The sequence below is a fragment of the Ascaphus truei genome, chromosome 1 (assembly GCF_040206685.1).
Source record: "Ascaphus truei isolate aAscTru1 chromosome 1, aAscTru1.hap1, whole genome shotgun sequence".
Taxonomy (NCBI): Eukaryota; Metazoa; Chordata; class Amphibia; order Anura; family Ascaphidae; genus Ascaphus; species Ascaphus truei.
In genome coordinates this window covers 536,144,831-536,170,530 of record NC_134483.1, presented here as the reverse complement: position 1 = coordinate 536,170,530, position 25,700 = coordinate 536,144,831, and the positions used below count along the sequence as shown (strand labels likewise).

General features: G+C 48.0%; 1 protein-coding gene across 1 annotated transcript in view; it reads left to right on the top strand.

The window, feature by feature from the left end:
• The first annotated feature begins 23,607 nt into the window (after nucleotides 1-23,607).
• The window catches only part of CDC25B (cell division cycle 25B), a 28,834-nt gene continuing 26,741 nt past the window's right edge, over nucleotides 23,608-25,700 (top strand). The window contains exon 1 of the mRNA XM_075572758.1: nucleotides 23,608-24,167. Coding sequence (XP_075428873.1) covers nucleotides 23,977-24,167 — 191 coding nt within the window. The 5' untranslated portion in view covers nucleotides 23,608-23,976. The remainder of the gene's footprint in view (nucleotides 24,168-25,700) is intronic.

The following is a 25,700-nucleotide window of genomic DNA, read 5'->3' as shown; positions in this document are numbered from 1 at the left end:
CCCTGCTTCAGCACAGATGGTGCAGTCTTTGACTGAGCCATTGATTAAGCCACCTTTGCTGAAGCAGGGATATCCTGCAAACCTGTCCAGGTGGTGGCCCTTGAGGACTGGACTTGGCTAGTGTTTGTGTGTTTTCCTTTAACGAGGCGGTCCACGCCGCACTTAAAAAAAAATATATATACCGGTATATATTTTTTTATTTTAATATACGCAGCCTCTGATTACCTTTATTGGAAGCTAAATACCTTAGCTGCCGATCGATTCGTTCTCCTGTGATCGATCAGCAAAATCCTGCTTCCCAGGGTTCACTAAATGGCCGCCTTTCAGTTTCAAGTCAATCCTTCAGTCAGTGTAACTCAGCAGCTACAATGTATTCTTTTATTACCAAGGTAACATTAACTATTGTTACAGTTTGCAGCTCAAACGGCTGGGAATATTGGCAACAAATGATCACAAACAGGAAAGTGTTACAAAGATCTTGCACTGCTGGGGATGTTGGCTAAAACCTGCTATAGAAATCAAAGGATGCTCCGTATGTTACAACTCCTTAAAAATGGCACATATAGAAACTATTAAATACAATTTGTGGTGAAGATAATTGTTTTTGCTAAGAAAGATATATTAAAAATGTAAAGGTACATATATTGTTCTTTTATCAAAATTATACATGTAAGTCAGATGTTAATCTATTCATGTAAAATAATAAAAAAAATATTGAAACAAAACAAAATGGCATTAAGAGTAGAATTGCAAATTAAAGAAAGGTAGTAAGTATTATCTAATACTACAGAACTGATTTATTTCAAACACACATTGCGCAGATTGCTGCTTTAAAATGTATTCTAAGTTATCAATGGTCTTTTAAACCCTCGATTTACCTACCGTACCATAGAGTACCTACCGTACCATACGGTACTTACCGTACCTACCGTACTACGTTGCAGCGTCTCGTTGCCATAGCAACGGACGTCACACGATGCGGTTACGTCACGTGGCGTTCCCGTGGGCACGGCAACGCGGCGCCACTTGACGCCGTGTGGCCATTTTGAGAGGCTTTGCCGGGAAATATATGCACGGAGATGCTGTTGGACGCCGCCGGTGAATGAAGGTCAGACAATTAAGCGCCAGTTCAGCGAACTCGTGAAATTTTAGAAACAGGTTCGCACGAACCGGCAGAATCCCACCGCCGCGAGGAACTTATTTTTAGCAATTTTCGATAATAGAGCAACGTGCTCCATCTTGATACCAACATGATGTGAGGACACTGTAGGATTTCACCACGAAGAGAGAGAGACGGGTGAAACCAAGATGGAGGAAACAGAGATTTTATCGTGACATTAAGATTCACTCTGACACCGAAAGAAAGCGGTGTAACCATTCTTAAGAATATCGTAATCTTTTTGAAACGTCACCACCGCCATTTTGTACCACTGTATTTGTATGTAAGTGATTATCTTCCAAATAAACGTTGTGTTTGTGTGTGCAACGACAAGAATGCTGAATCCTGTTACGCTGGAGTAAATCTATAGAAAATACTTAAATAAGCACATTTAATACTTCCCTATGTGACATCAGACACAAGGGAGCAGCCAGAGGCAATGACACCCTCCCACGTCTCAGCTCACCGCGTTTACAAACTAACTTTTAAACACGTTTTCAACACCTATAGGTGTCAAATTTTGATTAAAAAAAGCATCAATCCCTCAACCGTTGCCCCTTAAATATGTCCCTGCCATTAGTTCACTTTGGCTCAAGAGTGGCTATCTAACAGTAAGTAAGTGCGTGTAAATAAATACAAATAAATATGCATAGGCAATCTGGGATTGTAACCAAAAAAAAACGTATTTGGGTGCTTGTCAGTTGACGCCTGAGTTTTGGAAACTCGATATCGTTGGAGAAGAATTGGTGGAAGCATTCTTTTTAGGGGTTTGAGCTGCAGAAACATTACTTCATTTCTATTGAATGCAGCTTATTCTAGATCCAGGGTCATGTCTGGGGGTATGAATGAACCCAGCTAGCTTCAACTCAGCCCTCTTTCCAAAACACAACAAGTCCTGTATATTTTCTTCACTTTATTAAGGAAAGCAGCAATAAAGACAGGCACTTGTGGATGAGATGTTTGCGATGGAATAATGTCTCTCTGTGGGTGCTTTGTAGTAAGAGCAGGTGAAAAGGATGAGGCTTTGCCAGTAGAGCAAATTACAGAAGGGTACTCACTCAGCCAGTGTTGAAGGTAGAGAAGGAAGTGCCAGTGTATTCTGGGTAACAAGATAGCCTGGAGACAGACCATCTGTAGGCAAGGCAGAGGGGGAGAAAGCAGGCTAGCCCATTCTGATAGAAAGGCTGAGGTTGCTGTAGCAACTCACTGGCATAATGCAGAGACAGGGATTGCAACACTGTGTCTAACACACAGGCACTGTGTGTGTGTACAGAGCAAAATACATGCAGCTGGAGATGAGAAACTGACAAGCAGAGGCTGCAAAGGAAAGGGGGGGGGGTGAAACAGAGATGTGATTCTTGTTGCATGACACAGCTGTAGATTCAAAGTGTGTACTTGGGCACTATATATATATATTTTTAAAACCTTTATTATTTGGTAGCAGGGTATAGTGTGTGGAGAAATAACCATATGTCCAGACATCCAGTCATCTCTCGCTGATTTTCTGTGAGTTTCACTGATTTCAGCCTCCAGGGATCGATAACAATGAGATTTGGGGGTTGTGGACCAAAAAAAAAACCCATAGAAACAAATAAGCATAGAATTTGATGACAGATAAGAGCCACTTGGTCCCCCTAGTCTGTCATTTCCCTGTCCGATGTACAACCTCAGACCCTATCTGATTCTTGACTTTCTTTTGTGTGTAGGGCAGTCTTATACTGTATCTATCACAAGCATCCTTACTGTATCAGCCCCTAGACTGGGAGGGAGGGCCGGGGCAAGTGTCCTGGGATCTGTGTCTCCGGGGGACTGGAGCGGCCGATGCTGAAAGTCCAACTTCTGTGTCAGGCTGGCAGGGCCTCTGTGTCCCGCAGGGCCCCATTTCTTCTCTGCCGCAGGGCCTCTCTCACCAAACTCCCTCCCCCCTACCAGTCCACTTGGTGGATGCCAGGAGTTGGGTCAGTCTGTATGTAGAGACCAACTTCCCCATCCGGCTGCGGAGCCCCAACTCCCCTCCACTGTGGGTGCATGATGCAGGTGCAATTATTAGGGGAAGGGGCCTGAGAGAGGGGGTGAGTAGGTGAGAGGGCTGAGGGAGAGAGGGCTGAGGGAGAGAGGGCTGAGGGAGAGAGGGCTGAGTGAATGAGAGAAAGCGGAGTGAATGAGATAGAGGGGGCTGAGTGAGTGAATCATAGAGGGGTGCGTTAGAGCGGGATGGAGCTGAGAGATGGTTGTGTGAGTGAGAGAGGGCTTAGGGGGCTGAGTGTGAGGGAGAGGGCTGAGTGTGAGGGAGAGGGCTGAGTGTGAGGGAGAGGGCTGAGTGAGTAAGGAAGGGCTGAGTGAGTGAGGCTTAGAGAGGTGCGGGGTCTCAGTGAAAGAGGAGTGAGGGAGAGATGGGTGAATGAGAGCAGGAGGGAGGTGAGTGAGAGAGGGGCTGAGTGCGTGAGAGGGGACTCAGTGAGTGAATGAGAGAGGGCTGAGTCAGAGATGGGTGAAAGGGAGAGGGAGGGGTTAATAAGCAGGAGAGCAATGAGCTAAAGGAGGGAGTTAGTGAGAGAGAGATGGGCTCAGTCAGGAAGAGAGAGAGGGGGCAGAGTGAGAGAGAGGGGGCAGAGTGAGAAACAGGTGGCAGAGTGAGAGAGAGGGGCAGAGTGAGAAACAGGCAGCAGAGTGAGAGAGAGAGGACAGAGTGAGCGAGAGAGGGGGCAGAGTGAGAGAGAGGGGGCAGAGTTAGAAACAGGTGGCAGAGTGAGAGAGAGGGGGCAGAGTTAGAAACAGGCGGCAGAGTGAGAGAGAGAGGACAGAGTGAGCGAGAGAGGGGGCAGAGTGAGAAACAGGCGGCAGAGTGAGAGAGAGGGGGCAGAGTTAGAAACAGGCGGCAGAGTGAGAGAGAGGGAGCAGAGTTAGAAACAGGCGGCAGAGTGAGAGAGAGGGGGCAGAGTTAGAAACAGGCGGCAGAGTGAGAGAGAGGGGGCAGAGTTAGAAACAGGCGGCAGAGTGAGAGAGAGGGGGCAGAGTTAGAAACAGGCGGCAGAGTGAGAGAGAGAGGACAGAGTGAGAGAGAGGGCAGCGTGAGAGAGGGGGCAGAGTGAGAGAGGGGGCAGAGTGAGAAAGAGGGGACACAGTGAGAGAGAGGGGGCAGAGTGAGAGAGAGGGGACAGAGTGAGAGAGAGGGGGCAGAGTGAGAAAGAGGGGACACAGTGAGAGAGAGGGGGCAGAGTGAGAGAGAGGGGGCAGAGTGAGAGAGGGGGCAGAGTGAGAAAGAGGGGACACAGTGAGAGAGAGGGGGCAGAGTGAGAGAGAGGGGACAGAGTGAGAGAGAGGGGACAGAGTGAGAGAGAGGGGACAGAGTGACAGAGAGGGGACAGAGTGACAGAGAAATGGAGAGAGAAAGATGGTGAATGACGAGGCAGAAGGAAAAGTAAGGCTGTGTCCATGGAAGGACAGGCAGCGCTGAGCCGTGCGGACGCTCCGCGCTGAGCCCCGGCATCCTCAATGAGGATGTCTTGAGGGGGGGGGGGCTCACGCGAGCGTCCGCAGGCGTGCTGAGGCGCTGGGATTTTCAGCCGACAGCCAATGCTGTTTTTCAGCGCGCTGTCGTCTGAAAACCTCCAATCACAGCAAAGCAGCGTCAACGTCTCGGCGCTGTCACATTGACGTCGGTGCGTCACGGGCAATTGGCCCAGCGACGTCACTGCCCCGCCTCCCCCCGACTCCCAATCGCGCACGCCGACCCGCCTGCCAGTCCATTGGATCGCTCCTGACCGGGCAGGCGAGCCTCAGCTTCAGTGCGGCGGAGCGCGGGCTGAGGCTCCATGGACACAGCCTAAAAGGGTGGAGTATAAGAGAAAGTGGGGGGGGAGGGGTCTCACAAAGATCGCCGAAAGGGGAAGCCCAGGAAAGCTGTTGCCGGGCCTGACCCCTACCTCCTCTGTTGGGAGGTCATTCCACAAATCCACCACCCTTTCTGTGAATAAGTTCTTCCTCACACTCCCGCAAGGCCGCGTCCATAGTGCAGGAAACAAACACTAGGACGCCAAAGCATATGCGCATAGTGCGCACGTGCTACAGGGAGAGCGGCGCTTTGCACTACAAACAAGTTTGTTTTTCACAAGCGACGCCGGGGAGGAGGAGGAGCACGGAAGCTAGCGCGGAAGCTAGCACGTCCTGCTATGGCCTTAGCCTGCCCTTGTGCCCCTCTTGGCCTCTTGTTCTAGCGCTCCTCTTTCTCTGAAATATGCTGCCCTCCTTTCCCCCCGTTTTGAAACCCGTTATGTATTTGAAGGATACCCCCCCCCCCCCCCCCTCTGTTCTATGCCCCGAGCTGCACTGTACAGATTAAGGTCCTTTGGTCTTTTCTGATTGCGAGTTGACCTGTCTGTGTTTAACGCAATTCAATTTAATTAATCGGAGTCCCGTTTATCCAAATCCCTTCTCCTCCATGAACCTGAAACATGTCGCATGGAAAACCTCCACATGTTACTACTGTATTTTATTTATTTATAAAATGTGTTACCAGGAAGTAATACATTGAGAGTTACCTCTCGTTTTCAGGTATGTCCTGGGCACAGAGTTAAGACAAATAATACATGGTTACAAATACAGTTACATAAGTGAACAGGGCATACATTATATATACAAGACATTGCATGCACAGTAGAGATAATATATATTATAGGTGTATGAAACAGTTACAGACCAGATTAAAATGTGAGACAGCTTTAGATTTGAAAGAACTTAAACTGGTGGCGGCTGTGAGAGTCTCCGGTAGGTTGTTCCAGTTTTGTGGTGCACGCGGTGCTGTCTTAACGCATGGGCACGCTGGGCAGTTGCCCGGGAGCCCCACGAGCATAGGGGCCCCACGCTAATCTATGCACAGACCAGAATTTAACACTCATTTTCCGATCACCCGCCTCAACATTCAAATCTCCCGCTAACGACTTGTAGCAGAGAGTTGGCAGGGCCCAGTGCACTGCTTTGCGCGGGGGCCTATAATGCTGTTAAGACGGCCCTGGGCGCACGGTAAGAGAAGGAGGAGCGGCCGGATACTTTGTTGACTTTGGGCCCATGAACAGTGTTTTGGCGTCAGATCTCAGATGATAAGTGCTGCGTGTGGTAGGGGTGAGGAGCTTGAAGGGTGACATCTCCGTCTATCTTCAAAGAACGAGTCTTGGTTGGGGTGGGTGGTGGCTCTTCAAGTCTCCCCAAATCCTTCCCTCATCCCCCCCCTTTTCTGGGATAACAACCAGCATTTGGTGATGGGACACGTGGGAAGGCTCACTCATGAGGAAGTGGCTGGAAGGTGAGCTCAGGATACTTCAGGAGAAGTGTTTTGGAAATGTGTGCCATATGGTGTCTCTCTCCAGAAGAATGCGCTTTGAGGGGAGGATGTGAACTATTGTTTCAGGTTTAAGTCCCTCTTTGGGCCTAAGGGGGGATGTTCAATGAGAGCAAAGGTCTTGTAAGCTGTAACAATGTCACGCTGGAGGCTGTTTAACACCTTCTGTGCTGTTTTGCGGCCATCAGACACTGGAGGGGGGGGGGTAATATCAGTCAAATGTTTTCATTTTGGAGAAATGTGATACCCAGTACTAGTTTCCCTCGCGCAAAATCTGCTTCCCAACATTTCTCTTAAACAGTTTCTCTATATCAGGTGTGGCCAACTCCAGTCCTCAAAGGCCACCAACAGGTCAGGATATATCTGCTTCAGCACAGGTGGCACAATCAATGGCTCAGTCAAAGACTGATTGAGCTACCTATGCTGATGTTGGGACTGATTGAGCCACCTGTGCTGAAGCAGGGATATCCCTAATAACTGGCCTTTTGTTGGCCCTTGAGCACTGGAGTTGGCCACCCCTGTCTTAACCCTTTGAGTGCCCCTGGAACTCACTACGCCAGGGTGACTGGCACCCTTGGGGCCCCCATGACGTAGTGACCACATCATGCCCAAGGTGGGTGTCATGCTTAAATCACGCCCCACATCCACATTCAGCTCAGCACGGGATCTAACCAATAAGAAAACACGCTATCGAAAGCAGCTCACGTGACCGCACTCTGCCGGAAGCGGACGTGGCATCGAGCATCACGCCCCCCCCCCCCCCCCTCCGACACTCAAAGGGTCGAGGGTCACACAATACACACAGTGCTGATTTCAGAATAGTGGTTATTGTGATTATTTCCCCAAGTCTGGGGTTATGTTATATATTCTTATATTGCATCGATCGCAGTTTCCAAAGCCAAGGCAAAGCCGGTGCAACGCCAGGGCAAAGCCGGTGCAATGCCAGGGCAAAGCCGGTGCAACGCCAGGGCAAAGCCAGTGCAACGCCAGGGCAACGCCGGTGCAACTCCAGGGCAAAGCCGGTGCAACGCCAGGGCAAAGCCAGTGCAACGCCAGGGCAACGCCGGTGAACCGCCAGGGCAAAGCCGGTGCAATGCCAGGGCAACGCCGGTGCAACGCCAGGGCAAAGCCGGTGCAATGCCAGGGCAAAGCCAGTGCAAAGCCGGTGCAACGCCAGGGCAAAGCCGGTGCAACGCCAGGGCAAAGCCAGTGCAAAGCCGGTGCAACGCCGGAGCAACGCCAGGGCAAAGCCGGTGCAACGCCAGGGCAAAGCCGGTGCAACGCCAGGGCAAAGCCGGTGCAATGCCAGGGCAAAGCCGGTGCAATGCCAGGGCAAAGCCGGTGCAACGCCAGGGCAAAGCCAGTGCAACGCCAGGGCAACGCCGGTGCAACTCCAGGGCAAAGCCGGTGCAACGCCAGGGCAAAGCCAGTGCAACGCCAGGGCAACGCCGGTGAACCGCCAGGGCAAAGCCGGTGCAATGCCAGGGCAACGCCGGTGCAACGCCAGGGCAAAGCCGGTGCAATGCCAGGGCAAAGCCAGTGCAAAGCCGGTGCAACGCCAGGGCAAAGCCGGTGCAACGCCAGGGCAAAGCCAGTGCAAAGCCGGTGCAACGCCGGAGCAACGCCAGGGCAAAGCCGGTGCAACGCCAGGGCAAAGCCGGTGCAACGCCAGGGCAAAGCCGGTGCAACGCCAGGGCAAAGCCAGTGCAACGCCAGGGCAAAGCCGGAGCAAAGCCAGGGCAAAGCCGGTGCAACGCCAGGGCAAAGCCGGTGCAACGCCAGGGCAAAGCCGGAGCAACGCCAGGGCAAAGCCAGTGCAACGCCAGGGCAAAGCCGGAGCAAAGCCAGGGCAAAGCCAGTGCAACGCCAGGGCAAAGCCGGAGCAAAGCCAGGGCAACGCCGGTGCACAAACATTGACCTCGTTTGTGAAACAAGAAAAGCCTCTGGCTTATTTGAATATATCTGGTGCCATTTCTTTCCCCCCGGGTTTCCCAGCCGGGAGACTTGGACGTATGACCCCGCAGAGACAGTTGTTATGGGGTGATGCTGCTTCCCTGTGTTGGAGAAGATTGCAGCCCCTGTCATTTGCATGGAGTTCATCCATAGCAGCTTCACGTCCTATTAAAGTGGTCATGCCGGAGGTTATCCCTGCGCCGAAGAGCTTACAATCTAAAGGGGTTGTGTATCAGAGTCTCCTGGCTGCAAAACTGGCACCCCAAAACTGGCACCCCAAAACTGGCACCCCAAAACTGGCACCCCAAAACACCAGCTTTATTAAAAAAATGAAAATGCCGTTTAAAGTGATACAAATTGTCCCACTGCCTGGATAAAGCTGTTTGGGTTTTTTTTTTTACCCAGAAGACTTTGATACAAAACCCTGTTAAATGTGATGAGGCTGCAACTTAAACCAACATATTTCTAAATTATTGTTACACATTCTGACCGCGGCGAGACGGGCAAACGCAGGGGCCTGGGAAAAGTCCCAACCCCCCTCCCCGCCCCGCGTCCAACCCCCCTCCAGGAGAAAGAATATCTCGAGAGTAAATGAGGTGCAATCTATGGAGAGACTAACAGTCTCTGTGAGACAGAACTCAAGAAACTTTCATAAAGTTTGGGAGCCCTGGTACTCTAGGGGCAATATGTGAGTGTTTCAGTTACTGTGGACTGAGGGCTGTTTTTGTTTCTCAGAGAGTTGGTTACTCTGTGTTAGGCTGCGTCCCCGCTGGCTACTGCAGCGCCCGCTTTTGGGGACGCTGCAGGGACAATAGCCGCTGCACAATGGGACCGGGCCCGCTGTGAGGGGGGGGCGCTGCGCTCTGCCGACAGTGACTTCTGCTCGCAAGAGAATTGTGATCAGGAGTCGCGATGGAGCGCTAAGCCACGCCCTCCGGAGGTTCAGCCAATGAGGGCGAACCTGCCGGGTGACGTCACGCCCGCACCCCCGTCCCTCCCCCGTCACGCCCCCCCTGTCTTTTGGTCTGCAGCTCCCTGCAGACCGGGGAATCGGCTGCATGTGCCGCCAGTTTCGCGGGCGCGCGTGCAGCGGAGGTACTGGGGCCTCAGCCTAAGGCTGCGTCCCCGCTAGCGCTGAGCTCGCTGAGCGGGCGGCGCTTGGCGAGGTGACTTGCATATATATATATATATATGCAAGTCCCTGCTCACGCGATGCGCGCGCGGGTATGCGTGTGCACACACGCTCACCGGCGCTCTGGTAAATACATTTTTTATACTTACCAGCGCGCTCAGCTTCCCCTGCAGCGTCCCCCCCCGCTCCCCCTCCCGCGAGCGCTTGAAAAAATTTAAAGTCCACCCAGCACTCATGCTTGGAGAGCTCTCCAAACATGAGCGCGCTCAGCGCCAGCGGGGACAAAGCCTAATGTGTGGAGTTGTGGTTGTCTAGCGTCGTTATATTTTTGTTTTTTGATACCGGTGTTAAAATTGTTGTACCTATCCTAACCCCCCCCCCCCCCCTCCCCTTTTTTTCTTCTATTTCTGTATCCCCTTTTCTATGTTTATCTAACAATTTTATTAAAAAATAAGTTACAAAAAAATAGTGGTGAGGCTGATTTTGCAAAACTATGGACTCGTTATTAAATACAGCAATGAAGTCCTTTAGCACTCCCAGCACTGATATTTATTTATGTACACATATATCTTTATTTATATAGCGCCAGCGAGGTGCATAACGCTTCGCAGCGGTGACACACATCCACAAAACATTCGGAGACATACTTGGAGGAAGCGCTTCAAACATCAAAGTAAACGTTGGCGAAATGACTCCCTACCCCGCAGAGCTTACAGTCCAAGCGATGCAGCTAATGTGTTAGGCGTTAAAACATCCGATTTTAGTGTTCAAAGTGTGATGATAATTTGGAGACGTCACCATTAATCCCCACACTGCCTAATTCTCCCTATGTGCAATGGACACTCCTTGATGCTTATCTGAAGAATGTACCTTTCTTCTAGTTTGTCATTTAGAGCATGTCCCTGGCAGAAGAAGAGAGATCTGGTCTTGCTTTCTTGTCCCGAATATTCCCGTCTCAGTGTGGAGCAGGAGTCTGACAAATAGAAATATTTTAGACGTTCAGTATTTTCTAGGGTTGGAAAACCACGTCGGTTTTGGTTTTGATTGTGTGTGTAAGTGTTTTTGCCTACGTTCTGCGTATATGTATCAAGGGGAAAGTGGCACAATTCTAGGGCAAAATAATGACATTTTGTTGAAGAAAAACACACATTCAATTCAATAATTGCATCACTTTTAATACTTCTTTATTTATTTATAAAATGATTTTACCAGGAAGTGATACATTGAGAGTTACCTCTCGGTTTCATGTATGTCCTGGGCACAGAGTTATGATAACAAAACATAGTTACATTAAACGAAGGTTATACAACATATAAAGGCATTGCATGGACAGTTAGGGATAATATATGTTATAGGCGTATGTAACAGTTACAGACCAGATTCAAATGAGAGACAGCACATTCACACATAGGGGTGCAGGGCAGATTTCCCGGGGCCCAGGACTAAGGTCTCCACCAGGGCCCGGGATGTTGAGTGGCCTTGCAAGTAGCCCCATCTCACTCCATCTTTCTCACCCCCCTCTCTCTCACTCACTCTCCCCTTCTCTCTCTCTCTCTCTCTCTCTCTCTCTCTCTCTCTCTCTCTCTCTCTCTCTCTCTCTCTCTCTCTCTCTCTCTCTCTCTCTCTCTCTCTCTCTCTCTCTCTCTCTCGCTTCCCCCTCTCTCTCTCTTTCTCACTTCTCCCCCTCACTAACTCCTCCTTCACATTCCCCCCTGTTTCTTTCACCTCTCTCTCTCTCTCTCTCTCTCTCTCTCACCTCTTCCCCCCCCCCCTCTTTTTTTCTCCCCTTCTTTGTTTCTGCCCCCTCATCCTTTCAATCCCGTCCTTGGTTTTTCTCCTCCCTTGTATTTTTCCTCCCTTGTATTTTGCATTTTGCCTCCTCCTATCCCCCCCCCATCTCTAACTCCCCATCTCCTTTTATTTCTCCCCCCCCCCCATCTCACTCACCCACCTTACTCTCCCACCTTGTATTTCTCTTCCACTACTCTCTCCCTCCCTCCCCCTCTCTTTCCCTCCCTCTCCCCTCTCTTTCATGCCATCCCCCTCTCTCTTTCGCTCCCTCCCCTTCCTCCCCCTCTCTCACTCACACCTCCTCTCCCCTCTCATTTCCTCCCCCTCTCTCACTGCCTCCCCCTCTCTCTCTCCCTCCTCTCTATCTCACTCCCTCCCCCTTTCTATCCCACTCCCTCCCACCTCTTTATCCTTCCCTCCCTCTTTCTCCCCCTGCCGCTTTCGATGGGATTCTTTCTCTCTGATGAATACCTGGCTGTTTTTGCTCTAATTGACCCAGTTTTGCCGCCTGGAGGTTTTAGTGAATAGAGCCCGTAGCCCCTTATAACTGATATGGTCTGTGTAGGCCACAATGGGGGTCATTCATCAGTCTCCCTGGATGCAAAATTTGGTGGGGAACCAGTGCAAAAACATTGCACCCCATTTTTGAGAAAATAAATTGCCGTTGAATTCAGTGGGAAGGTTTCAACGCGGCTAAATCTGATGCTTCATGTTTGCCGCCGGAGACCTTTATAAGGCCGCGCGTATGGTGCCGGCGACACGACGTCGCCCAAAAACAAATACATTGCCGCCGCCGCGTGCGCTTATAGTAAGCGCGACGGCGACAATGCGGCAGAGCGACGTCGCGTCGCCAAATTTGGAAGCTGGCAATATTTGATTTTTCAACGGCTGTCGCCTCATGTGACAGCCCCTGAACCAACCAAATGCCAGAAAGCCCGCGGCGACGCCGCAAAGCGCAATATAACTTTCGCTGGCGGCGACGGGGGACGTCACCCGTCCCGTCGCGTCACCCGTCGCGGGCACTACCCGCGCGGCCTAAATGATCTTCTTCGGGTCACGTGTATCAATGCAGAAACAGGGCAGTTGCCCGGCAGAAACATGGCGACAGACGTAACCGAGAAAAGAATCCGACTTCACTCAACGGAAGGATTTGCATTTTATGGTTTCGCCTTCGAACGAAATTGACCAAAAAAAAACAAAAAACACTTCTGGCCAAGTTGACACCTGAAGGAAAAGCTTCCTGAATACGATGAAGATGTGTACCCCCCCTGTGCCACTCCGAAAGGCCCGCCCCCTACAAGGCAGAGTGTGAGGGGGCAGATGTGACTGGAGACCCATTACAGAGCGAGGTTAGACGGTATAGGGGTCTCTGGTGGGAGTTGCATAGGGCCGGGAGACATGTTCGGCACATTGTGGGTGTACACAGTTTTGAAGGGTAATGCTGCACTCCTCAACAGGAAATACAAAAGAATGATACACATACCGGTGCCCCTGGTTGAGGAATCTCTGCGCGGGACCCCAAATATCACGGATGAAAGGAAGAACCTGGGCACTGCGGATTTCTGCTATAAAGGGGATTTTAATGAAAGCCAATAGTTGAAGTTTCGGCCTCAAGGGCCTTCCGCTGTGCCCAGGGTCTTCCTTTCACCCACTGTGTGCACCTGCCTTATTCTATGCTTTGCAATGCGATGCTGGTCTCTCTGGTGCTAAAGGGGTTAATTCACAAGGCTTCCATTCATGTCCTGGGGGGGAGGGGGAAGGGGGCTGCCTGTATCCACGCAAGCGCTCACTCTGTGCCGGTCTTCCAGCATTCAAAAGGTTAAAGAAGGGCTTCCAACACATTGGCTCTAATTCAATATGCTGTGACATCACTGACCAGCGGTCTAAGACACTTAACCGCCAGCCGCTTTGCTGCTAGGGTAACCCCCTAACCTAACCCTAATAACCCCTATCCTTAACCCATTACCCTAATAACCCCTATCCTTAACCCATTACCCTAACCTTACCCTAATAACCCCTATCCTTAACCCATTACCCTAACCCCCTAACCTAACCCTAATAATCCCTATCCTTAACCAATTACCCTAACCCCCTAACCTAACCCTAATAATCCCTATCCTTAACCCATTACCCTAACCCCCTAACCTAACCCTAATAATCCCTATCCTTAATCCATTACCCTAACCCCCTAACCTTACCCTAATAACCCCTATCCTTAACCCATTACGCTAACCCCCTAACCTTACCCTAATAACCCCTATCCTTAATCCATAACCCTAACCCACTAACCTTACCCTAATAACCCCTATCCTTAACCCATTACCCTAACCCCCTAACCTTACCCTAATAACCCCTATCTTTAATCCATAACCCTAACCCACTAACCTTACCCTAATAACCCCCTAACTGTACCCTAATAAACCTAACCCCCTAACGTTACCCTAATAACCCCTATCCCTAACCCATTACCCTAACCTAACCCTAATAACCCCTATCCCTAACCCATTACCCTAACACCCAAAGCGTACCCTAAACTTTCTCATTACCTAATAATCCTCTAACCTTAACCAATTACCCTAACCCCATAACCTTACCCTAATAAACCCTAACCTTAACCTCTTACCCTAAAACAACTAACCTTACTCCTTACCCTAAAACCCCTAACCTTACTCCTTACCCTAAACCCCCTAACCTTACTCCTTACTCTAATAATCCCTAACCTTACTCCATACTCTAATAAGCCCTAACGTTAACCCATTACCCTAACCCTACCTCTTACCCTAAAAAGCTTAACCCCATACCCTAAAACCCCTAAAGTTAACCCCTAACGCTAAGGCACTTACATTAGGGGAAACGGCCGGCGGCGGGCTGTCCTTGGCAGCTGGGTGGTGACTGGGAAAGCTCCCACACCGCTGCCCAGCGACGCAGAAGAGATTTCCAGTGCTGGGAAAATGGCTTCACTGGTTACTGAATAAAGTGCCGCTGTGTGAGTAGTGTAACGTATGGTATAACCGTGGTATCCCTACACGTGGCCGGAGCACCACTAGTGATATATACACCGACTCCAATTCAATAAGCTACGAAGACATCTTCTCTGTGCTGGAGAAGATATGAGCCCCATATACTGTACTTTCCCCGTTGCAGCAAAAATTCCTTCCCAGCTTATTGAAGAGGAGATAAAGTTCTCAATATACAGGCTGTTGTGGGGGAGAGCATGGTGAGGGGGGTGAGGGGGGGAAGGGTACGGGGGGGGGGGTGGATTGAGAACAAGCCTAGTGTTCACATTGTAGCTCATTTTGGAATTAAATTGAATTGAAGAATTACAACAAATGTTGTATATCTTGAAGTGGCCGATCTCAGGGTATATTGAATATATTTTCTCTAAGAGAAAAAAATAATTTTCATGTGATATAAGTAAAGGAACAAAACTAACAAACAAGTTTGCTACTTTGTTTTGTTATACAATATCACTTTCCCCCATATTTTTATACTACATAATGTCCCCAGTGAAAAACAAAACAGACGTGTCAAAGGGAGATCTGGAATTGGCCGCTGTGCTCCGATGTCAAATCCATGACTGTGACCTCACGGCTCACAATGGCTCTTTGTGTAGGGGTATGAAACAAGCCTTCAACGAGTGACTTGCTGTCTTTATAATAATTGTTTGTTCTTGTATAGCGCTGCTAGTTTTACGTAGCGCTTTACAGAGACATTTTGCAGACACAGTCGCTGCCCCGTGGAGCTTACAATCTATGTCTTTTTTGGTGCCTGAGGCACAGGGAGATAAAGTGACTTGCCCAAGGTCACAAGGAGCCAACACCAGGTTTCCCGGCTTCAAACCCAGTGCCAGAGTCAGTGTCGTTACTCACTGAGCCGCTCCTTTTCCCATTAGGCTCCTTAAAAGCGAAATATCCGTGCGCTTAGCTCCATGTGAATAGGACTCACTTAAAAGGAATCTGGGGCCTAAAATATATTGCACGCTGAATTTACTTTATAAAGTTTAGGGTGAAATGTGGACTTCATTGGCCGTTTTAGTGATGCTACATGTAAAGGAAACCCGCACAGCTGTTTTTAACCCAAATGTAAAGTGCTACACGTAAAGGAAACCTTTTTAACCCAAATGTAAAGTGCTACACGTAAAGGAAACCTTATATGATATAATGCCGTTTTAGTGATGCCAGCTGTCCCAAATGTGTTGGGACTGTGCTAACTCAAGCTGGCTGGGACAGCAGAAGTATGTATGTATGTATATCTTTATTTATATAGCACCATTAATGTACATAGAGCGTCACAGCAGTAATACACGTGACATAATCGAAATAATACAGATAACACATAAGGCCGCATCCACAGTAGAACGCGCTATCTTCCACGCTCCTTCGTGACCCGGCGTTGCGCTTGAAATACGAACGTGTTTGTATTGCGAAGCGCCATTCTCCCCGTAGCGCGTGTGCACGTGCTAGCGGGCGCATTATGCGCATATGCATTGGCGTCCTAGTGTTTGTTTCGGTGCGAGCTTCGTAGTTCGCGCCGTATCCTGAACTGCGAACGCGGCCTAATGGGGAAAAGTGCTTCAGACATAAAAGTGACATTTAGGAAGAGGAGTCCCTGCTCCGAACAGCTTACAATCCAATTGGTAGGTAGGTAGGAAGAACGTACAGAGACAGTAGGAGGGCGTTCTGGTACGTGCGTCTTCAAGGGGTCAAGATTTATGTACACTGCCGACACACTTAATTGCAGTGCGGCCAGATCCGCAAGCCGGGAGATTTCCCGGCTTGCTAGTGGCCGCCCCTCGGCGTGCCGCGCGTCATAGACGCGCGGTCACGCGTCTTCGGGAGCCTGCGCCCCCTGCACGCGCGTCCAGGGCTCCCCGAGGGAGCCCTGGTGTCCCGCGATCGCGGGACAGCGGCAGGGGGACCCGGGGGACCCGGCAGACCCGGCAGCGGTAGGGAGAGCGCCCCGATCGGAGGGCGCTCTTCCGCTGCTTCGGCGCGCGCCCGTCACCCTCGGGCGCGCGCCAGGCTACTGCTGCGGCCAAGAACGGGCAAATGCTCGAATAAACTTAGCCGCAGCAGTAGGAGGTGTATAGTATCAGCCACGGAGCTACTCATATGCGTCGTTAAGGAGGTGGGTTTTAACGTCGGTCTTAAAGGTGGAGAGAGAGGGTGCTAGTCGGATATTGAGGGGAAGGGCATTCCAGAGGTGTGGGGCCATCAGTGTGAAAAGTTTAAGGCGGGACAGTGTGGTCCAGGTAGTATAAACAACCCCCCCCTCTCTCCCCCATCACCCCCAGATTCCAGACTGCAATGTAATACAAGTGAGGAGTAGAGAGACCTGTCACAATGGTCCATCCCTAGAAACACGTTCCTGGGGAGATACCGCTTCACAAACTGGCCTATTTAAAAGCTGCTCTGACGGTTTCACATCCACATGGAACCTCTCAGCCCTTATTGTGAGGGAGTGGCCTTCATTTTCATTACAATCACCCTACATTTCACACACATCATACATTTCTATGGGATCTCCCTCTTAAAACACCAGGAGGGCTGGGGACTGAGATCATATACACTTTTTTTTATTGGGGCGGTACAATTTTGGTGCTCAAAACTGGCCCGGCGATCGTTATGCGACCTCACGCACATGACGCACAGTTTGTGGGTCGATATGAACTTTGACGCATACAATTGAAACTAAAACAGAATTCTGGATTTTTTTTATTGATTTAGAACAAGTGTGAGTAGATAGCAATTATTGGTGTTATAGAAAAGCCATACTGTGGGAATAATACATTTTGTTACCCATAGAAATGAAACTTCCGTGCTGCATCCAATACATTATTGTTTTGATACATGAGCAACTTACTTCTGTACTAACGCAATTAGCAGACTTGTTAGGCTTAACACCACGTTCAACTTGCCGGTCGATTTTGACGCTGGTTAAATAACATTTAGCACAGACACTGTTTGTTTTTAGTGCATACCATTAACCACTGCACCAACTCATTTCCCTAAGATCATTGCTTACGCTTTAAGGAGCAGTCAACGGGTCTCACCCAAGATTGAAGCAAAGGGTCTCAGGCGCTGGAGCTGACCCCCGTTCCTTTCAGCCCTGGGGACCCCCTGCTTCCCGAGATACCTACCTCTGTAGTGGGTGCTGGCTGAGCTAGCTGGGCTTTAAAGTTTAAAGCTCACGTGTCACGCGTCACAAACTTGATGATGTAACGGCTTCCTATTGGCCCGTAGGGTGCGGGATCTTTGAACAGTGCCCATTATGTGATCCCTGGTTACCGGGCAGAACGGCTACCAGCACCTACCGTGGGGGTAATTATCTCCGGAAGCAGGGGGACCCCTGAGCTCAAATTAATGGCGTTCTGCTCCAGAGACCCCCTGCTTCAATCCTGGTTTAAAAATGTATGAATTAAAAGAGCTTGGATTGCCGCTTTAAGGCGCTCACTGAGAAAATCAAGTTATTACACAGTGCAATTAAACGTTAGATATCGGCGTGCTCACCAAAAAGGCCATTTGCAATGCTTAGTACCGCAGATCCCCAAATTGTCCCTGCAGACTTTAAGGCGACCTCTTTCTGAATCCCAGAAATCTGTACTCATAATTTGAATAAAGAGGCCAAGCCCCAAACATGTGCTTCACAGTACAAGATACAGGCCCATGTTTACTAAACATTGCTATTGCACAAGACACCTTCCAGCTTTAAGTGAACGGGCATTAAGGAGTTTTCCGCTTTCACCGCGAGGGCCTTGACCCCGTGGAAGTATTGCGCCCACTGGGCAAGTATTCTCGTTCGGTACTATTTGTATCTTGTGAACCAAGAGATCCCAAATCAGCTCAGAGGAACCTCCTAGTTTAGGTAGCACAGAGGAAATACCTCCCCCCCTTCTTTAAAGGAGCAATTTGTGCAAAAGCCTACTTGTGTTTTTGTTTTTTTAATAAATCAGTTCTGTAGTATTAGATAACACTTACTGCATTTTTTTTTATTCAACTCAATGCCATTTTCTATGCGTTTTTAATATCTTGAGCATCCTTTCATTTCTATAGCAGGTTTTAGCCCAACTCCCCAGCAGTGCAAGATCTTTGTAACACTTTCCTGTTTGTGATCATTTGTTGCCAATATTCCCAGCAGTTTGAGCTGCAAACTGTAACAATAGATAATGTTACCTTAGTGATATCAAAGGAAGGTGGTCCCAGGGGTCCAATAGCGGTGCACTGCCAAACAAACAATGGGGGCTGCAGCCAGTTGAAGTAACAACAGTAGTTTAATGAGTGGTCAGAGCGAAGTACATGGTAACTTTGACGCGTTTTAGGACATAGCGTCCCTTTATTAAAAAGTAAATTCGCGTCTGCCTGCTAATCCATTACATACTACATTACATTACATTACATACTACATTGTAGCTGCACTGACTGAAGGAGTGATTGAAACGGAAAGGCGGCCATTTAGTGAACCCTGGGAAGCAGGATCTTTGCTGATCGATCACGGGAGAACGAATCGATCGGCAGCATAGGTAATTAGTTTTCAGTAAAGCTAATCAATGGCTGCGTATATTAAAACGAAAAAAAAGATGACATTTTTTTTATAAAGTGGTGAGCGAACCACATATTTAATATATAAAAAAAGAAACCATCATTTGACATCGATGTTTCTGCAATCTAGGACACTACAACTAGAGACTTAAACATTATTAACGGGTCAGGATGAAGAAGAGAAATGAAGGGCAATTTGTATTAAAACAAGTATTTTTGGAACCAGGCACAGGCAGACATTGGCGTCACTCCGATGACAGCACACATATTTAGTGGGACTACGTCTTTAACGAACACACACCAAAAAAAAGGGGGGTGGGCGGGGGCTTTCTATTCGTAGGTAAATTAAGATTTCCTGAAACGGTTCGTAATCAAAATGGATGTCACGTGGTTTTTACAAAGAATGCGTGAACTCAACCCGCTCACAGCCACGGTTCACAGTGAAGCATTGCATTGTGGGTCCCAGGAGCAACACACCAGTTAATGATGTGCATAGGTTTCAATGCTCACGGCCACATTTGTAAGCAATTAAGAGGCCAAGTTTTAGGAAACAAAAGCCTGGGGCCTCAGCAAAAAGTAACGTTGGGGGGGGGGGGGGGGAGATTTTTTATTTTTAGAGCAAGGGAGGAAAATAATGGCACTTTATTTAAAAGTCAATGAACAGGAGGGGAGAGCCTCAGGGTACTCCGTAAAGTTGGGACTCCTCTTTTGGAAAAGGTCCCCACCTAGATTTTAACGAAAGCCCTGTACTTCTGGGGTTGGTATCTCGAGAGCTGAAAATGGTGTGAAGGTCCTGAAAATAGAGTTGGGAGATTTTAATAGCCTAGGTGCATGGCCACTGCCCGCCACACCCACGTGGGGCACATACCACCAATAGTGGTCAAGCACTGCCACCCACTGCACTTATGCCTTCTCCTCATCTCCCTGGGTCTCCCAACGTGCCACTTATTTATTTATAAAATGTGTTACCAGGAAGTAATACATTGAGAGTTACCTCTCGTTTTCACGTATGTCCTGGGCATAGATAATATGACAAATAATACATGGTTACAAATACAGTTACATAAGTGAACAGGGTATACATTATATACAAGACATTGCATGCTCAGTTACAGATAATATATATTACAGGCGTATGAAACAGTTACAGACCAGATTAAAATGTGAGAGTTTGGAAAGAACTTAAACTGGTGGCGGCTGTGAGAGTCTCCGGTGTGTTGTACTTCGATTGTAAACTCTCCGGGCAGAGATTCCCTTTCCTATTGTCTGCACAACAGAGCTGTGTTGTTGCAGAAAAGTGCAGCATTTCTCCATTACAAGGCCACCCAGAATCCTCAAATCTCACTCGGTTCTGTCCTTGGGGGGTTGACATCTCTGGCCCGGTTTGCACCGATCTGGGTCATTTCCCAGAATCCCTGGCTGCAGTGGAAGCGCTGTCTGCTAGGAGGTAATAGGGAAGCTGTCTGAGACATGTGAATGTGCTCACACATGGTATTTTTATTCGCTGTACACAGATCCATAGGAAAGCACAAGTATACATTACATAGTTACATACTAGATGAGGTTGAAAAACGACATACTGTATTCCCATCGAGTTTAACCTACTGTATGATAAAATGTAGACACACTGTAGATCCTTATCCTATATTTGCAGTTACAGTATATTGATCCAGAGTAAGCCAATACATTCTGCATAAAGCCGCAGTACAATCTCATCAACTCATATTTCTCAGGTCAGAAGGATACCACTATTTATGCAGCATTAGATAACAAGCAGGAGGCGATTTAGTGGGCACACAGGTTACTAATTTATACTTTTGCTTTAACGCACAAGGTCACGTCCCATTAGTACACTAAGGCTGCGCTTATAGTGGCGGCGATGCGACGTCGCTCCAAAACAAAACAATGGACTCCGTCGCGGGCGCTTATAGTAAGCGCGACGGGCGACGGAGCGACCGAAAATTTGGGAGCCAGGTAAATTTGATTTTTCAGAGACTGTGGCCACATGTGACTGTCTCTGAACCAATCAATGACCCCAGCGCTGAAAGTTAAATTATAACTTTCGCGGTTGGCGACGGGTGACGTCATCGGTCGTGTCGCCGTCGCCAGCACTATAAGCGTGGCCTAAGGCTACATTCATAGAGGAGACAGCTCCTCTATGACGCAAACCGTAGAGCGCATGACCGTGATCGCGATGAAGCGCCACCGCGTACGATTCTCAAGAAAGCAACAATTTTGTGTCTGTCGCGCGATGGCCGGGTCACTGGGCGGTTCAGCCAATGAGGGCGAGCCGCTCACGTGATGTCACGGCCACGCCTCCCCGTCACTGTGGATCACAGATCACTTGGCAGACAGGCGCGCACGACGACATGCACTCCGTCGCGGGCGCCTGCACTATGGACTTAGCCTTATAGAGCCCCCCCAAAGTATGACCTTTAGGAATACCCTATACCCTGGGCGAGTTTACCAAATGGTGTATTCTGAAAAGCACAGGCAGGCCGGGAGAAACCGTACCCAGTATCAAATAAATAACCATCTCTATCCTCATTATATCGATGCTTGGCATTAACCTGTCCAAACCCGGGCCTAGTAACAATGTCGTAGCTTCAGCATTGCCGTCTCTCAAAATGCCAGCTTGGATTTCAAATCATATACAGTTTAAATCAGCTGTCTTTGCTAATCACGTCCCCCCCCTGTTTTTTTTTATTTTACATTAAGAGATCCCTTCTCTCCCTTTCCAAAGTTTTTTTTATTTTTTTTTAAACTGGAAGCTTTGTTTTGGGTAGATATTAAGCGTTATGAAATATTACGTTTCTGGGAGATTCAATGGCGCCCCCCCCCCCTGTGCTCTGGGGCAGTGTAAAGGAGAACGCCGTGACCTCCAACACTAGAGATAAAGAAAATAATGTTTTTATCATTCATTTTTTTTTTTTTTTTTTTAAAGCAGGGAATGATCAGATTATATGAATTAAACACATACAGGATTCTGGGGAGGGGGGGGGGGGATTAGCTGCTTTAATATAGAATCCCCTCCTTCTTTTATCAAAATATGTAGGGAAAAAAACATAAACCTCAGATGATTGGAGGGTGAGGGGTTACATCCTTAAGTGCTCTGTTTTTAATACCTCCTTGTCTTGGTTATTTAACACCCATTCTTGTCATTAATGGCACCTTTGTTTTGCTAAACACTGGCATTCAGCTTCTCCTCCTTTGCTCCTAGCCATGTGACAACATTTTCTCTCTGTGCCTGACTAAAAATACACTTTTAATACTTTTTGTGGGGGCATAATAAATGAACCCCACCTGCTGCTTAACCTCTTATGACCAGGTTATTGTAAATGTGACTAATATACGAGAGAAAGCACTTTTATTGTCTTTGCACTGCAAGGGTTAGTCAGAATATTGCGTCTATTTATTTCACCTTTTATTTTTCTTTACATCTTATGCAGTGTTTTCCTATATACACTGTATTTGTCATATGAGAACATATGAGGGGGGTAATGTGAGAAAAAGAAGAAGTTTGTTTTTATATTTTAACCTGTAGTAAAGCAGCTGAGTGTTCTGTGTGTTCATTTTAGCCTGTCTGTGTTTACAAGTTTTGCCTTTGATGACTTTTTAACAATGAAGTGTTTGTAATCTCTTATTTTTGGTCACTTATTGTTTTACTTAAACACTTGCTCAAAACACGTAAGCAGTTTACACTGCGCGCTCACAGACATTTTACACCCCCCGAAATGTCTGTCATTTGTAATGTTTCATGATCTTTGTTGTCCTACGGCGCTTTGTTACAATGAGCAAGAGTCCCTGAGTTACCTTTAAATGGTATTATTACTACAAGCAGCTATTGATTGATATTTACTGCCAGAAAGGCCTGGAATAGATTGCAATGCTTGCAGGCCTCTCCGGCAAAAAAATGGTTCAGACAGTTTTCAGCGTTTAAATAAATGGCAAAATCACTGCTGTCCCTTTACTGGGTCGGCTCCCCCGTGGCCTCCGTGTCTTTCATTGGGTACGGGTGATAACACAGGGCAGTCACAGAAAAGTGACAAGTACCCCGAAACCCGGATCCCAAGCCAGGTTTCTGTATTTTGTTCAATTATAATATGTAAGATTAAACAATGACACAAATGCATTATATATAATTATATACATACATACACGCACGCACGTGTATATATATATATATATATATATATATATATATATATATATATATATATATATATATACACATACATACACACACTATTATTATTACTGACTACCTCTCTCTATTTCTGAGGGAGACTTCCTGATTCTTTTTTTAGTCTTCTTGAAAATAAATGTGTATATGGGGGGGGGTGGGGGGGGGAGTGTGTGTGTGTGTGTGTGTGTGTGTGTGTGTGTGTATATATGTCATTACGATGAGTACAGTATATGATACGCCTGCCATTTCTCACACACAACACACGATATAGGAGACAAGTGACAGATGGGACAGTGGATGTGACTGGGGCACAGGCTGCTCTGGAATGAGACATTGTTACAAGTGATCATTGTGCAGCGCTGCCCCCGCCCAGCGAGGACTCCCCTCCCTTCTCCTATTGGTTACCCCCTTCCCCTCTCGGCAGGCCCCCCTCTCCCATTGGTCAGCGCGCTGCCTCCTGCCTGTGTTATGATTCGAATATAAATGTAGCAGAGTGCTGGGTGAGCCGCAGGGACAGACAGGGCTGTGCCAGTCACTCTGCTGGTGCTGGGGACAGGGGCTGTGGCAGTCACTGACAGTCACTCACAGTGGCTGCTGCTGCTCTCCCATTAAATGCTACCAGTCACCTAGATCTATGTAGGGGATGAAGCAGGGCCAGGCTGGCTTTCCATCCCCCCTTCTCTGCTTGCACCTGGCTTTGCCGTGCAGTACTATGTGCACCCTATAGTATTAATCCTATATTTTGTTGCTTTGCTGCTCTGCTTTTTTCCTGCTTTCTATCTGCACAAGTCCCCTTTCTGCCCTGTGTGTATTTGCCCTGGTTTTTGCTGGCAGTACCGGAGTTTTGTTGCTGGGAGTACCGGAGTATTGTTACCCAGCATGGAGTTTGAGAAGATGTTGAATGATTTCAGCCCCAGCAGTAGTACCCAGGGGATGGTGAGACCCACAATGTTACCCGGGCTGCCTTGCACCATGGCTGGAGTCCAGGTGTTCTTCTCCCCGGATACTGGGGTGCTGTCCCCGGTCACCAGCCTGACCTTTAACATGACCAAGCTCACCGGCCTGGGGAGGTAAGGATCATTTGCTCTATCTGTCTATATATATATATATACACTATCCATCTATATCTAATTATATATATATATATATATATATATATATATATATATATATATATCGTAACAATTTATTCTGCACTCAACTGCAATGTATGTGTGTGTATATATATTTATATATGCATAGACACATGCATACATAGCATTAGAGTGTAGAATAAATATACATGTGTGTGTGCACAAGTATATTCCTATATGTGTGTGTTTTAGTTTTTGTATCCTTGATGGTTGTGTATCTTTCCACTTATCTATCTATCTATAAGTATAATTATAAGTTACCCAGCATTCCAAACATTTTATCAAAGTACGTGTGCTTTTAGATTGTGCATGTTATATGTGATTGTGTATATATCTATAGCGTGTGTGATTGTGTATATATCTATAGCGTGTGTGTGTGTGTGTGTGTGTGTGTGTGTGTGTGTGTGTGTGTGTGTGTGTGTGTGTGGTGTGTGTGGTGTGTGTGGTGTGTGTGGTGTGTGTGTGTGTGTGTGTGTGTGTGTGTCAGTTTATGGAATGCTGTCTGGATATCTGTCTGACTGTCTGGATCTCACATGCTATAAGGCTGGGGAGCTGATCTCCATCACTACACAATATGTTTTTCTTGCATGGGGTATGAAGGATGGATCACCCACTTGGGAACCGTCTCTGAGCTGTCACATCCTGTGTGTGCTGGCCGAGGGTCTGCACATGTTCCTCCTCCTTGTGCATCCATTGGCTGGGCCTGCCATGCATTGCATAGCATCCTTTTACAAGGCCAGAGCAGCTAGGCCTCTCTCTATTCAGTATGCTGCGAACACATCTCCTCCTTACTTGCTCCGTTAACTTGAATAGGGCTGAAAACCTCCCCAGGAAGGGAAGGATGGCTCACTTATAGTATATTACACAGAGTTACCGCATCTCTGATGGAATAAAGGTTTTCAGCCTCCGTGTTTTATAGTACAAAAGCCAGGCTGATGCTAAACAATGCATGAGGGTTTTGGAAATCCCATGCAATCTTTTACCCCCATCTCCTGCATGTTCATCCCATTAGGTAGCTACTCAATACTCCAGTATAGGCTCTTCCATCACCATCACAGGGGTGATTAGGAGCATCAATGGGCTGAATGGATGCGGTGACGTAGATAGCGTCTCCTCCTCTGGCCTCTGCACACACGGTTCCTAATTACAATGCGGTCAGCTTTGAAGATAACGGATAAGACCCAAGCCCAGCCACCGCAGCTTGCAACAAGCGCCTTGTATTGTCCCCTTGCCACGGGAGATGTTCGTCATTGGGGATTAAATGGCAAACCCGAAGAAAAAATATTGCATTGTACCAATCCCAAACTGGGGGTAAAACACACAGCATAATGTAGATGGGACCCCTTAGTGCTGCAGAGACCTGTAATTAATACAAAAAATAAGCTGCATGGGAAGTGCTATGCAAAGTAACCTCGGCATGGGGAGAGCCATTAGTGTTATTCATTGGGATCCACATTTATCAGCCGGAGA